This window comes from Hyperoodon ampullatus, assembly GCF_949752795.1.
Source record: "Hyperoodon ampullatus genome assembly, chromosome: 10".
In the NCBI taxonomy this organism is placed as follows: Eukaryota; Metazoa; Chordata; class Mammalia; order Artiodactyla; family Ziphiidae; genus Hyperoodon; species Hyperoodon ampullatus.
The window spans coordinates 1,860,615-1,874,688 of NC_136923.1; the positions used below are offsets into that span (position 1 = coordinate 1,860,615).

Genomic DNA, 14,074 nt, shown 5'->3' on the forward strand with positions numbered 1-14,074 from the left:
CTCAGAGAGGATGCTTCCTAATGCCTCTGTATCCTCCATCTGTGGGTCAGCTGAATTTGGTAACTGAAAGTGGAAATACGAAAGGCGCTCATCTTATCCCTTTTCTCTTCATTCACCTTGGGAGGGAGGACTTTCCAGCCTCCGCTAGAAAAATCTCTGCGGCCAATTAGGAAAATATTGTTAGTGGTTAATAATTTCCTGTTTTTAATTTTACAATCAACAACGTTATTTTTAGATACCAAAGTAGTTGTCTTAATGTTAAACTACTCTGCTTGGAATGAATAATATTTACCTATAAATACTTCTTAGAACTAATGCTGCATATTTAAATTACAGAGAATTTTTTTTCTTAGAAGAAAACTCCCTCTTTTCTTTCCTTCAGGAATGTCACATGACATCTCTGTTGCTTGGTGAGTAATCAGACATGTAAACAGGACCTCAAGAATCAAGCTACATTTAAAGAAGACTTACTTAGAAACACTGGAGAGGACACCATGGAGTGCAAGACTGAGGGAAAAGAAAAATACCAACACAGCTTGAATTTACTGAATAAAATTAAGAACATGAAAGAACTAGCAGAGATGATTGATGTTGTACTCATCGCAGAAGGGGAGAAATTCCCATGCCACAGGCTGGTCCTGGCTGCATTTAGTCCTTATTTCAAAGCGATGTTTACCTGTGGACTACTTGAGTGTACTCAGAGGGAAGTCGTACTTTATGACATCACCGCAGAAAGTGTGTCGGTGATATTAAATTATATGTACCATGCGGCTCTGGAGATCAGTAATGCCAATGTACAGACTGTGGCTATGGCTGCCTATTTTATGCAGATGGAGGAAGTCTTCAGTGTGTGTCAGAAGTATATGATGGACCATATGGATGCCTCGAACTGTCTGGGTATCTATCATTTTGCAAAGCAGATTGGAGCTGAGGATTTAGCTGATCAATCGAAGAAGTATTTATATCAGCACTTTGCTGAGGTGAGCTTACATGAAGAGATACTAGAAATTGAAGTGCACCAATTTCTGACACTTATTAAATCAGATGACCTGAACATATCCAGAGAGGAGAGCATTCTGGACCTAGTTCTGAGATGGGTAAATCATAACCGAGAACTGCGCACAGAGCATCTTGTGGAACTTCTGAAGCAAGTTAGGTTGCAACTGGTAAATCCTTCTTTTTTAAGACAAGCCCTGAAAAGGAACACAATGCTTCTGTGTGATGCAAACTGCATTGACATCATTCAAAACGCATTCAAAGCCATCAAGACCCCTCAACAGCACTCTCTCAATCTTCGTTATGGCATGGAGACTACCAGTCTTTTGCTGTGCATTGGCAACAATTCTTCAGGAATCAGGTCAAGACATAGGAACTACGGAGATGCCAGTTTTTGCTACGATCCTGCATCGCGCAAGACCTATTTCATCTCGTCTCCCAAGTATGGGGAGGGTTTAGGCACTGTGTGTACTGGTGTTGTCATGGAAAACAACACTATCATTGTGGCTGGAGAAGCAAGTGCCTCTAAACTTGCCAGACAAAAGAGCAAGAATGTTGAAATCTACAGGTTTGTATCTAGCCATATACTTGTAACTTTGTTTCAATTATCTTGCTTTGACATTAGCAGCCGAAGTACTTCTGAGTGATCACATCTTAAATTACATGTAGTCAGAATTACCCTGTAATCACGTATTTTACATAGATGTGAAATTCATAACGAAATCATCCACATTTTAAAATTATTTTTCTCTCCCTTTCATTATTAAGGACATATAGTTAAATTTGCATACGTTAAATGTATATACTTTATGATTCCTCTGTATATTTTCACTCTTAGCTTTCACTATTCATATGCTGTAATTGCTTTGTTTTTGAAGAGCTGAATATAACTTTTAACAAGAAGCAAAGTTTATTAACACTGACGCCTTTGAACTGACTTTTATTAGTTCACAATTCAGAGTAGTAAGTAATTATTTTTCTTGACCAAAAAGTACTATTTATCTGTCAGTTTTCATTCTGTACTTTTTTTTTAAATTCACTTATTTTGGGCTGTGTTGGGTCTTCATTGCTGCACGCGGGCTTTCTCTACTCGTGGCAAGCGGGGGGCTGCTCTTCATCGCAGTGTGTGGGCTTCTCATTGCGGTGGCTTCTCTTTGTTGCAGAGCATGGGCTCTAGGCATGCGGGCTTCAGTAGTTGTGGCTTGTGGGCTCAGCAGTTGTGGCTCGCAGGCTCTAGAGTGCAGGCTCAGTAGTTGTGGTGCACGGGCTTAGTTGCTCCACAGCATGTGCGATCTTCCCGGACCAAGGCTTGAACCCGTGTCCCCTGCACTGGCAGGCGGGTTCTTAACCACTGCGCCACCAGGGAAGTCCTTCATTCTGTACCCTTAATGAGTGGGTCTTTCCTGAACCTCTAATAGTGTAAAATGTTTGTAGCCTAACAATTCTTCAATCCTAGAACTGTAAGAGCAACAGGAGTACCTGCTAAGAAGTAGTGTATGTCTAGGTGTTGTGTGTAAGGACAAAAGGATTTGTTTCCTGTTACCCAGCAAGAATTCAACCCTTAAATCTACCTGGGTGAATAAGAGTTGTACGTGTAGGTCCTGGAGCTCTCCTTGCACTCCCTCCCCTCTCTGGGCCCTCATAGCAAGGTTTCTCAGACTTTTCAGTCGGTAAGTGATTCTCGACCGCAAAGTGGGGACAGAGAAAGAATGAGAGGTCTGCTATTTTCCTGTCATCTCTCCTCATTGCAGTACCTGCTTCAGGCTCTCGGCCCGTCCCGCTGTCACCTTCACACGCTGAACAAGTGTCCCTTCTTCCCAGCAGTGGGGGCGGGAGCACAAGCCCTGGATAGTGACTGGCCCTCTGCCTGCGGTGACAGAGCTGTCACTGAGCAGCAACAGGTACAGGCCCTCAGGTGCTTGTGGGAAAGGGGCCATGGTTCTCCTGGGACGGATCCTCTGGGTCCCTGACATTTGTTTCCTACTTGCTCTTGGCTGGGTGCCCTTCTTTTCACCTTAGAGCCTCCTGTACAAGAACCTCGGGTTCTTTAGACACCTATTTTCGTCCTCTTAAAGGTAGTGCAGGCCTTCCCGTGGCGCAGTGGTTAAGAATACACCAGCCAATGCAGGGCACATGGGTTTGAGCCCTGGTCCGGGAAGATCCCACATGCCACAGAGCAACTAAGCCTGTGCACCACAACTACTGAGCCTGAGCTCTAGAGCCCGCAAGCCACAACTACTGAGCCTGTGAGCGACAACTACTGAAGCCCGCGCGCCTAGAGCCCGTGCTCCGCAGCAAGAGAAGCCAGCGCAATGAGAAGCCCACGCACCACCACGAAGAGTAGCCCCCGCTTGCCGCAACTAGAGAAAGCCCGTGTGCAGCAACGAAGACCCAATGCAGCCAAAACTAAAATGAATAAATAAATTTAAAAAAATAAAATAAAGGTAGTCCACAATTCTGCCATCAGAGTTAATTGTTAACAAACGTCCAACCCCCTCAAAGTGTGTGTTTTCATCCTTGAAAGTCTTTCCTCTTAACTGTTTTTGAATGCCTGCTTCCTTTTTATGCGTGTGTCTAACTACACACCCCGTGTTTCCTTTCTTTCCTGTCTTGAACTCACGCCGGTTCCCATCACCAACAGCTCTTCCACATGGGTCAGAATTAGTGTAAAAGTATCTGTTGCCCTCCTCACTTCTCGCAATAATGAAACTGTCAGCAAGGCAAATAAAGAGATTATCAGAAGCATTGCTTGAGGCTTAAATGAGACTCCCAGTGCTGTCTGCATAGTTAAGATCTGACAGTAGCACCCAAGGTCACTTTGGCGCCAGGTCTGTGATACATGCGAGGAATCACGGTCTTTGGTCCACTCCTGCCGTGTCATCTCTGCTCCTTTATCCCAATTTTCTTTGCCAAGATGCTCTTCGTGTGCCTCTCCTCTGTACTTTACAGATTTCCATGCAGATATATTTCTTTTTGACTTAAAAGAGGAAGTAGATTAGCATTATAGTAGGTTGTTTCTTTTGTAAAAAAATATGCCTTTCCATCTCTTTTAACACTCTCTCGTACTTTGGTAGACAAACAGCTGAGGATGTAAGTGTTGTCTTTAAACTGTCAACCTCTGTGAACACTGAATGCTTTTGCCACTATTATCTTCTTCTTTATGTCATATCGAAATAATAAGTTTTATGGTTTCATCTGGGCATTTTCTCTCCCCATTTTTAATTTAAAATGTTAAAACAAAAATCCAATTAGCAAGTTGCCCAGCAAACATGTACTTCCCATCCTTCATGGGATTTATTTGGTTCTTGGCCTATTTTCTTAAACCGTGCCTCAGAAAACCAAAACCCATTTTTTAGTTCTATTTATATATTCACTGTCTTTGCTTCAGTAGCCCCCACCTGTAGACACCTAATTCTCCCTTCCCCCCTAAAATCCAGAACAATTAAAAATAGTGGTGAAAATATCACCTGTGCTGCTAGGGACTTTGGTTTCCTACCTAGAATTACATAGAAGACAGCCATCGTGAGGTTTGATAAATGTCTGCAATCAGTTTGTGACAAGGCAGACATGCCTGCAGGAAAAAAGCACCATCTTCCAACTTCCCTGTCCAGCCTGAAGGAAAACGGTGTCTCTGGGGAAGAACGTAAGAGTTGGCCTAGAACAATGGGGAAAACTTCTGTAATATGATTAACTGTCACATGTTTGATGCAAAATTTGTTTCCAAACAACAGATTTTTTTTCTTATTTTCCATATTTTTTCTGGTTTTTGTTTTTTGTTTTGTTTTAGTTTTGAACTCCAATGATACTTTCTGGATTTTCGAGGACAGAACTAATTTCACATATTTTATCCCACTGTCCCCAGGGGTACTTTTGTCCTTCTTAGACTATTTGTCCTGATCATGATTTGAGAAAATAGACTTGCCATTGTCAAGAGGCAAGACAGAAGATGGGCACAGACTCATCCACTTGGTGACCACGTAATGCTACACACACACACACACACACACACACACACACACACACACACGCACACGCACACACTCAGATAATTACTTAATGTGTTGGACTCTAGGAGGTGTTGAGAGACCATATCACCCAGTGTCCCTGCTCTTCTCCCAAGACTCTTCTCAGACCAACGTAATTATTCGTGGTAGAAATTACTGAAATTACCATACCTCGTAGATTAAAATAGTTGTGAAATGCCCAGCAGACACCTACACGTGGGTTTTTACACACTAGCATGCTCTTGACTCTGTTCTAAGCCAGTGAGAACCACAAGAACAATCCTTAAAATTCTATATATCCTGCATCATCCCATTAGAAATCTGAATTTAAATATTTCCAGGTTTTCTGCTCTAAACAGATTTCTTTAATGTGGTATTAAAATGAGACTTCTAGTCAACAGAATAAGACATTTTTTATGTTTGTTTTTTACATATTCTCTTTTAGAAAATGATTTGCTGAAAGACTTTCCTATTTTTCATTTTCTTTCCCAGAATTAGGAAATGAAGGCTAGTCCCTGGATAATCTATACTTTTTCTATATATTGTTTTTTTCTAAAATTCTCTGGGTAGGTGTGGTTGACTGTTTCTATGTACATTATATTTTGTTCAGCATTTCTTTTCCCCAAAAAACACAAACCTGTATCACTATCTTAATGGTTTTCTCTTCTCCAATTAGAAGAACCAAATCATATTGTTTTTCATTGGAAAAGAAACAAGTTGTTTTGGCAAGTTGTCTTTATATGAAATCTAATTCTGGGTTCTCTCTCTGTTAATTTACAGGTATCACGATAGAGGAAACCAGTTTTGGGAAAAGTTATGCACAACAGAATTTCGAGAGCTCTACGCTCTGGGCACCGTCCACAACGACCTCTATGTCATAGGAGGACAGATGAAAATGAAAAACCAGTATCTTATTACAAACTGTGTTGATAAGTACTCTGTAGAAAGGGACACTTGGAAAAGGGTGTCCCCCCTTCCACTACAGTTGGCGTGTCATGCTGTAGTAACCGTGAATAATAAACTTTACGTGATTGGAGGCTGGACCCCTCAGGTTAAGACATTTCCTGTGTACCTAACTGGCATGGCTGTGCTGAGTCTGGCTGTTCTGCTGAAAAATGCTGTAGTTGTTGAATACTAAAAGAGTGTGACTCACATTTCGGTAAAATGCCTTTTATGTTATAGAGTATTAAATGGAAGATTTTAAAGTGTTAAAGCAGCTTAGGAGAATGAATTTTAAAGTGTGTTCTTCTTAGGCGTGACTTCATTCAGTATTAGTGCAGTGTTCTTCATGACCCTCCCCATTCTTGCTGACTACGAAGGATGCTTATGCTGAGGGGCTATCTGTAAGGAGCATCTAAGCAGGAGGCAAAGAAGCTGGATCCTCATCCCAGTTCTCTCTGCTTTATTAGCTGTATGACCTGAGGCAAGGAATTCTTAGTTCTTTTTCATATTAAAGTTCTTACTCTAAGTGGGAAACCAGAATGTTCATCCTGTGATGGCACAACCATTTCCACAAAAGTATATTGCAATTTTAACCTCTTCATGTCTTTGCTGGGCATCAGCAGACAGAGAAACCAGAGACTGTCTTGAAGCCCAGTGAAGGGACACAAGACAGGATGGAGAGGGAGGGAGACGCAAGAGGGAAGAGATGTGGGAACATATGTGTATGTATAACTGATTCACTTTGTTATAAAGCAGAAACTAACACACCATTGTAAAGCAATTAGACTCCAATAAAGATGTAAAAAAAAAAAGACAGGATGGAGAGGTCCGTGGACTGGGACCCCAGTGGCCCTTTCTCTTCTCTTTGGTGGCCCTCCGAGCGCCTTGGGGCTCTCACAGAGGTTTCACTCCAGCTGCCTTCTGCCCTGGCCAACCAGTCTTTCTAATAAAGATTAATCTTACCAGCTCATTTTCTGTCCCCATGACATACACTAATTTTATTTTAGCCTATATGATTTCTTCTTTCTCCAGATTCGCTTCATGATAAAACTGGTGCTTTTTAAATCATTTCATAGGCTTAAATTTTGCCTTTTATGATATATCATACTTGTTTTAATAACAAACTTCACATTTAATACATTTTAAAATTCATGCTATGTATCAAAAAGTAGCTTAGATTTAATCACAGTTAGTAGCTGAAACCTGACAAATTATTTGTAATAAAGCGTTTTCAGAACTATTCATTGACATAGTTAATTTTGCATGAATATGCTCCAAAGAAAAGCTTTTCTTTGCTTTTTTCCACTAAAGCAAATATTAAATACTTAAATTAGAAGGAAAATTAAAACAATAAAGTCAGTATTTCCTAATTTATAATGTCTTCAAACACGTCAGTATTTACCGCATAACGAAAGCTTTTGCTAGTCTGTACCGAATACAATACATTAAATTGCAAGAAAGCATGGGGTAGTGATTGCACTACAGTGACTATAACCCTGAGCTAAAACTAATTGCATACAACTTTCATAAGTATGGAAATTATTTCTCTGTTGAACACCTGCATCTAAAACAAAAAGCAAAAGACACTTAAGCATCTTTAGCTTGAAGTCATAGAAGTTCCCAACACATTGTTGACAAAAAATATTACTTCACCTGAAGTTTAGGAGTAGGAAAAGCCACATACATCTGTACGTATTCAACTTCTACTTTCTCTAATCATTAAAAAAATATATATATATATATGTACATAAAATACATAAAAATAACTGCAAATAATTTCTATTAATCCATGTATCTTTAAAATTAAATTCAGACCACTCCTATATTATGGTATAAAAATACTCTAATTACTAAAACACTCAAATGTTTTTGTAATTTTGTTCCATTTGGATTAGAAAAATATTATAAAGAAAAATGCTTTATAAATTATTAAAATTAGTTTCTCACAAATATTATTTAACCCACCACTATAAAGCTTGGTAAAATAAAATTATATTTTAAATACTATTCAAAAAAGCTTGGTTTCATTTTTAAGGCTTTGCAGTGCTTCATTTTTTTTTTAAACGCTGTATGTATTGTCTCACTGCTCAGATCACAGATTGTTTGCTATAACCCAACACCTTAGCCCCATTATCGTAGAATATAAATTCCTCCGATATTGACAGTGTACTTATAACCCCAAGTCAGATAAATAACCTCTATTTATCTCCTTGGCTGTCTGCTTTGATTAATTGCATTCAGGTACTCACGAAGATCTCTAAGTGGTACGTTATTATACTGGCTGTCATAATTTCATACAGATGGATCTTCCTGATGAAGAACCTGATCGATTAAGCAACAAGCTGTTGAAGTATGACCCCAGGCAAGATCAATGGACAGAGCAGGCACCCATGAAGTACTCAAAGTACCGATTCAGCACAGCTGTGGTCAACAGTGAGATTTATGTTCTGGGTAAGAAGAAGCTAAAAGAGTGTAACTCCTTTTATTTTTCTCAGCAGTTTGCCTCAGTGAAAATGAAATATTCTCCCTTCCTCTTGCATTTCAGTTCAACTATATACACAACTAGCCCCCAATTCTCTTTTGTTTCTTAATTTCTAGAGCACAGTCAGATAAGATTAAATGAAAGTCCACTGACTTGTTGAAAGCAAAGTTATTTTTATCAAATTTTTAAGTCGCTTGGAATGCAAGAACAGTAGTGATACATCCTTATATACCCACCAAGTAAAATATGGTGAAAAGGCAGTAAGCCTTTGGCTGCCTTCAGCCAATGAAACGTGGGCTTTTGCAACCAAGTAATTCTCTGTACTAACAGAAGAGAAAGGCAGCAGACGTTAAGACGATGCCACAGGTTACACCAGTCCTCTTTGTGTTGCCTCACCCACCAAACTTCTACAGAGGTTATTAAGTAATTTTTTACCCAAATGCATTTTTTTCTTATCTCTGGCATGAATACGTGTGGTCCTGCACCCCCCACTAGGGACTGGTGAAAGACTGGTTCGTTCCCACTAATCTGGGTCAAAGTGACTCTGAACATCCTCTGTGTCTCCCCATCCTTCCCACTCCTTGTATTAAGTCCTCTTCTCGTCTAATCCCCGTCCCGCTCCCTAACGTCACCCTCTTGTCACCTCGCTTCCCACCCCTCCATCACTTTCCCATGAGTATGGGAAGAAAGAGGCTGAGACAGGAGGCTGAGTGGACTGGTAAAATGATGGCGATGCCAATTCTTTATTTCGTCCCATCTGCATTGATGCCTAACTGGCAAAAACAACACGGGGAAGATGCTGGGTAACAAAAAGATGGCCAAAAAAAGAAATATGGGCTGAAAGCAAACCAAGCACTTGAGCAGCTTTTTTTTTTTTTTTTTAAACTAAAGGGAAGCCGTTATCTCTTGGCTGCCTGCACAGCATGAAGCAAAAAAATTAATGCACTCAAACATTAATAGTTCTATGATTTTAAGAACAACATAATTTATGACTGCCTCAGTTATGAGACTCACTTGTGATTATAACTGAGTTTTTCCTCTGGGTTTATATTTGTTACTTTCGTTATAACCTTATGCAGTGTCACAGGCCCAGTAGAGATAACATCTAAACTAGGATCGATTACATGGGATGGAGGTATAACTCAGGAGTGAAGGGCTGATCCACTTATTAAAGTTGGAGGCAGTCAAAAGTGGGAAGAAGTGCTGTGTCAGTTGAAGCAAAATGAGATTTCCCCCACTGTGGAGCCACAACTAGGTGAAATGTGGAATACAACTGATAGCATCACCTTCTTGTAAATTGCCTGGAAAGGACACCAAGACACCCTTTGGAGCTCACGCTGCACAGCATGAACAAACGTCCACTGAGTGAATGGAAGGGAGTAGATTTTAAAGGACCTGTAAGATGCGGGTAAGAGAAGGAGAGGGAAGAGTGCGCTCCACGAAAGGAGGCGCTGGGGAAGGGTGGGGAGTACAGTAGAGAGAAAGGCAGAAGCAGAGGTCTGGAGGTGAGAAGGAGAGGCTAGGAATAAGAGGACGCGAGAAGGATGGGTGAACGAGCCCACAAGAGCAGGGACGGGTGGGGCTGAGAGGTGGACACGTACCTGGGAGCAGATTACAGCGGCTGGTGGATGAAGAATTAGGAGGACGAGAGGGAGCAGTGAGAAGGTGCACAGAAACATGATGAGAGAATGTCTGAGCAAGGCTGCCAAGGTCAGGATATAAAGAACGCATCAAAGGTGAGAAGAAAATGTCAGTGGGGAGATCATGTGACGTCATTCTTTTCTTGCTGCTTTTAAGAATTTTCTGGGGACTTCCCTGGTGGTCCAGTAGTTAAAAATCCAATGGTTAAGAGTCCAATGCAAGGGATGTGGTTTCTATCCCTGTTTGGGGAACTAAGATCCCACACGCCGCAGGGCAACTAAGCCCGCACATGCCGCAACTACTGAGCCTGTGCGCTCTGGTGCCCGCACACCTCAACTAGAGAAGCCCGCATGCTGCAACAAAGATCCCATGTGCCACAACTAAGATGCGATGCAGCCAAATAAATAAACAAATTAATTAATTTTAAAAAGTGGCTCCTTCTGCATTTGTTTGAAAAAAATAAAAATAAATTAAAAAGAGCTAAATATATAGAGACACAATCCTTGTGTATGGATTTGAAGACTCACTATTGTTAAGATAGCAATATTCCCCAAATTGATCTATAGATTCATTGTTCTTTAAAGTTGACAAGCTGGTCCTAAAATTATGTGTAAATGCACGGAACCTAGAATAGCCAAAACAATTATGAAAAAGAGGAAAGTTTGAGGACTTATTTAACCCAGTTTTAAAACCTAGAGTTACAGTAATCGAGCTATAGTGGTATAAAACCAACGGCAGACATATATATCAATGGAACAGAAATAAGAGTTCAATAATAAATTTTTACATTTTTACTCAGTTGATTTTTGACAAGGTGTCAGGGCAATGTCAGTGGGGAAAGATGAACTTTCCAACGAATGTGTTCAGCCCCTTACCTCACACCACAGCCAAAAAAAAGGAACAATACTGTATCGTGCACTTAAAATTTTGTTAAGATGGTAAATCTCATGTTAAGGTTTTTTACCACAATGAAATAAAATTTTAAAAAATTAAAATTACAAAGCATGCTGTTAAGGTAAGAAAGATGTAAAGGGGTGTGGGAAACACACATACTGAGGAGAGAAAATATGGTGTAGAAATTCAAAATTATACATCGAAGGAAGTAGGAAGAAGGAGGTAGCAAGAGCCCTGGGCTCGAGGGGAGGAGAAGCATCGAGGGACTCACGAGTGAAAACAGTTATTAAGAGCTGAGTGCAAACGAGGAGAGGTCTTCTCAGAATTGAAGGGAGAAAAAAATTCAGTGGAAAGTAAGTCCTTTTAAATAACAGGTAAAATTCAATTGAGTAACACGGGTGTCAGACTAATACTTTCCATCAGAGAGATACTGTGTTTTCTTATCATACTGCAGTTTGATTCAACGAATACCTGTTGGGGCATAAGACGTGTCAGACCCTGGGCTGAGTGTTGAGGACCCAGGGGTGGGAGACACACACTGAGCCCAGAAGGAGGGATGGCCCAGGACAAGGTACAGACAGAGAACCAACCGTGCATACACAGGGCTAAGCGCACACCTATGTGGACACATGGTAACACCTATGCGGATGGCAACTAACTCACACCACAGGTAGGAATTAGTCAAATGAAGAAAAAGGAGAATGGTACACTTGGCACCAGGCACAGGATGAGTCCAAATGTGGTAGAGAAAGATTACACGGAGTTACTTTAACGCTCTAATACCTCACTTCACCAGTGGATGTTAATTTGGTCTGTTTCTCAATTGAATGCCGACTCCTGGTTGCTGTTAAAGGATAAGACCACTACTCAGCATCTGAAATCAAAAGCACTGACGTTGTTGCCCACCTGCGTGCAGGAGGGTTAGCTGGTCAGAGACCTCCTCACCGGGCAAAGCAGATGGATAATCATAAGACTGTGGGCAGGAGTTTGCTTTGGATTAGTGTTGTCACAACGGTGGGAGTGGGGTGTTGTCAACCTTAGACGTGTGGCTTGTGTTCGTTGCAGAGGCAGGAGTGTCAAGTCAGCCTCGGCAGAGGGGTCAGAGATGCGTCAGCTTCTGACCGGCTGTCTTTAGGGGCAAGGCTCCATCTGACCGGCTGCTCCAGAGGCAGGTTCCCTGAAGCAGGTTGTCACCGACTGATTAATCAGGTTGAAAACCAGTTCTGATGTTGGCTTGTTACAATGCCTGTAGTAAAAATAGTTTTTTCTTAGGGGTGCGGCCCTTTTATATATTCTCACTCTCCCTTTTGGTCTTCTAACAGCCAAAGCAAAAGGAGAGACCGTGAGTGTGATCCAGATGTCCTCCATTGTGCTTGTTTCTCCTTGAAGACAAGATTTTATCTGTGGGTCTGATTTTCAGTTTGCGTGCCCATCAGCACAAGTCCATTCTGTTTTTGTCTCTAAGTCATTTGCTGGAACATTTGTTAGGACAGTGGCTCTGTAGATTTAAGACTCTGGATAAACAAATCAAGCTGTGCAACATACAAGTGTAACAGATAATTACACAGAGGAGGTGGAGGACACTCTAAAGGCACCATCTGGATTTTTCCAGGTCCGACCATGAAAACATGTCCCAACAACTGCCTGAGTCTTCCTTGATAGTCTTCCTTGATAATCCACTTTTTTTTTTGCGTGGATAGAAATTGTTGTACCTCATCTGTGGCGTTGATCCAGGTACAAAATGAAGTGTCAGCAATGGCACAGACTCCCCTTGGTTAGCAACCAAAAAATCCAAGGCTTTGCTGATTTCCATAACTATCTGGGCAAAGGAATTTTAACTGGTTGGTTTACTATTTTCTACATCAGCCAAAGCGGGGGACAAATTGTTGAGGACCCCCTGAGTTGAAGAGCAGCCATGCATGGGATGGATGGTTAGCCTCAGGATTCTACTCCACCAGTGTTCGTCCTGTCCTTTCAGGCTCTGTTAGAGGATGTAAACCCGAGGGTATTGGGACATGGACACTGAGACACAGTGTCTAACTAATAGGCTGATAGGACAACTGGTCCTGGTCCTGGACTGGTACCCAGAGCCTGGCTCACACATAGGAAGAGAGAGAAGCAGGGGGCTGCATTAGAGATGTGATCAGCCTCACTGGAGCCATAGGTAGACTGTCTTTAGGGCTCGTGGTAAACTGTCACTATTACATCCCAAGAAAACTGTAATCCCTCTGTGTCAGTGCAAGGACATTTTTTTTCATTTTCGTATTGTATCATTGTTGGTAACATTCGTGTAGCCTATCTCTATATCATACTTCCAATTAGCTGCACAGGCGACAGTTTGGGAGAGCCAAGTAATAGAGTTACGATGGTCATCATCCCTCTTAGTAAGACGATAGAGAGAAAAATATCATCAGAGACATAAAGAATAAAAATTCACAAAAAAGGACTTCCCTGGTGGTGCAGTGGTTAAGAATCCGCCTGCCAATGCAGGGGACACAGGTTTGAGCCCTGGTCCAGGAAGATCCCACATGCCGCGGAGCAACTAAGCCCGTGCACCACAACTACTGAGCCCACGTGCCACAACTACTGAAGCCTGCGCGCCTAGAGCCCATGCTCCACAACAAACAGAAGCTACCGCAATGAGAAGCCCGTGCACCGCAACAAAGAGTTGCCCCTGGCTCACCTCAACTAGAGAAAGCCCGCACAGCAATGAAGACCCAATGCAGCCAAAAAACAAAAAAAAAACCTTCTGAGTTAATCCCATCTATACAAAGATTTCCCAGGTGTCTTCTTTGCTTGAGATAAAGTAAAGGTCCTCCTGCAGACAAATCCTATCCCTGCAACTTATTATCACCCCATGATTTTAAGCAAGTTGGGTCACTTCTCTGAGTCTGTTTTCTTTTTCTTTTTTCAAAGGTATTTCGCTGATTAGACCATCATTTCTTTTTTGTTTTGGTAACATCTTTATTGGACTATAATTGCTTTACAGTGGTGTGTTAGTTTCTGCTTTATAACAAAGTGAATCAGCTATAAAAATATGGAATGCCTCACAAATAGGTGTGTCATCCTCACGCAGGGGCAATGCTAATCTTCTCTGTATCGTTCCAATTTTAGT

At 41.4% G+C, this 14,074-nt stretch overlaps 1 protein-coding gene across 1 annotated transcript in view; it reads left to right on the forward strand.

The window, feature by feature from the left end:
• Nucleotides 1-494: 494 nt before the first annotated feature.
• KBTBD12 (kelch repeat and BTB domain containing 12) overlaps nucleotides 495-14,074 on the forward strand; it is a gene marked incomplete at both ends in the record, with an annotated part of 39,269 nt that continues 25,689 nt past the window's right edge. The window contains 3 exons of the mRNA XM_079714074.1: nucleotides 495-1,564; nucleotides 5,781-6,051; nucleotides 8,243-8,393. Coding sequence (XP_079570200.1) covers nucleotides 495-1,564; nucleotides 5,781-6,051; nucleotides 8,243-8,393 — 1,492 coding nt within the window. The remainder of the gene's footprint in view (nucleotides 1,565-5,780; nucleotides 6,052-8,242; nucleotides 8,394-14,074) is intronic.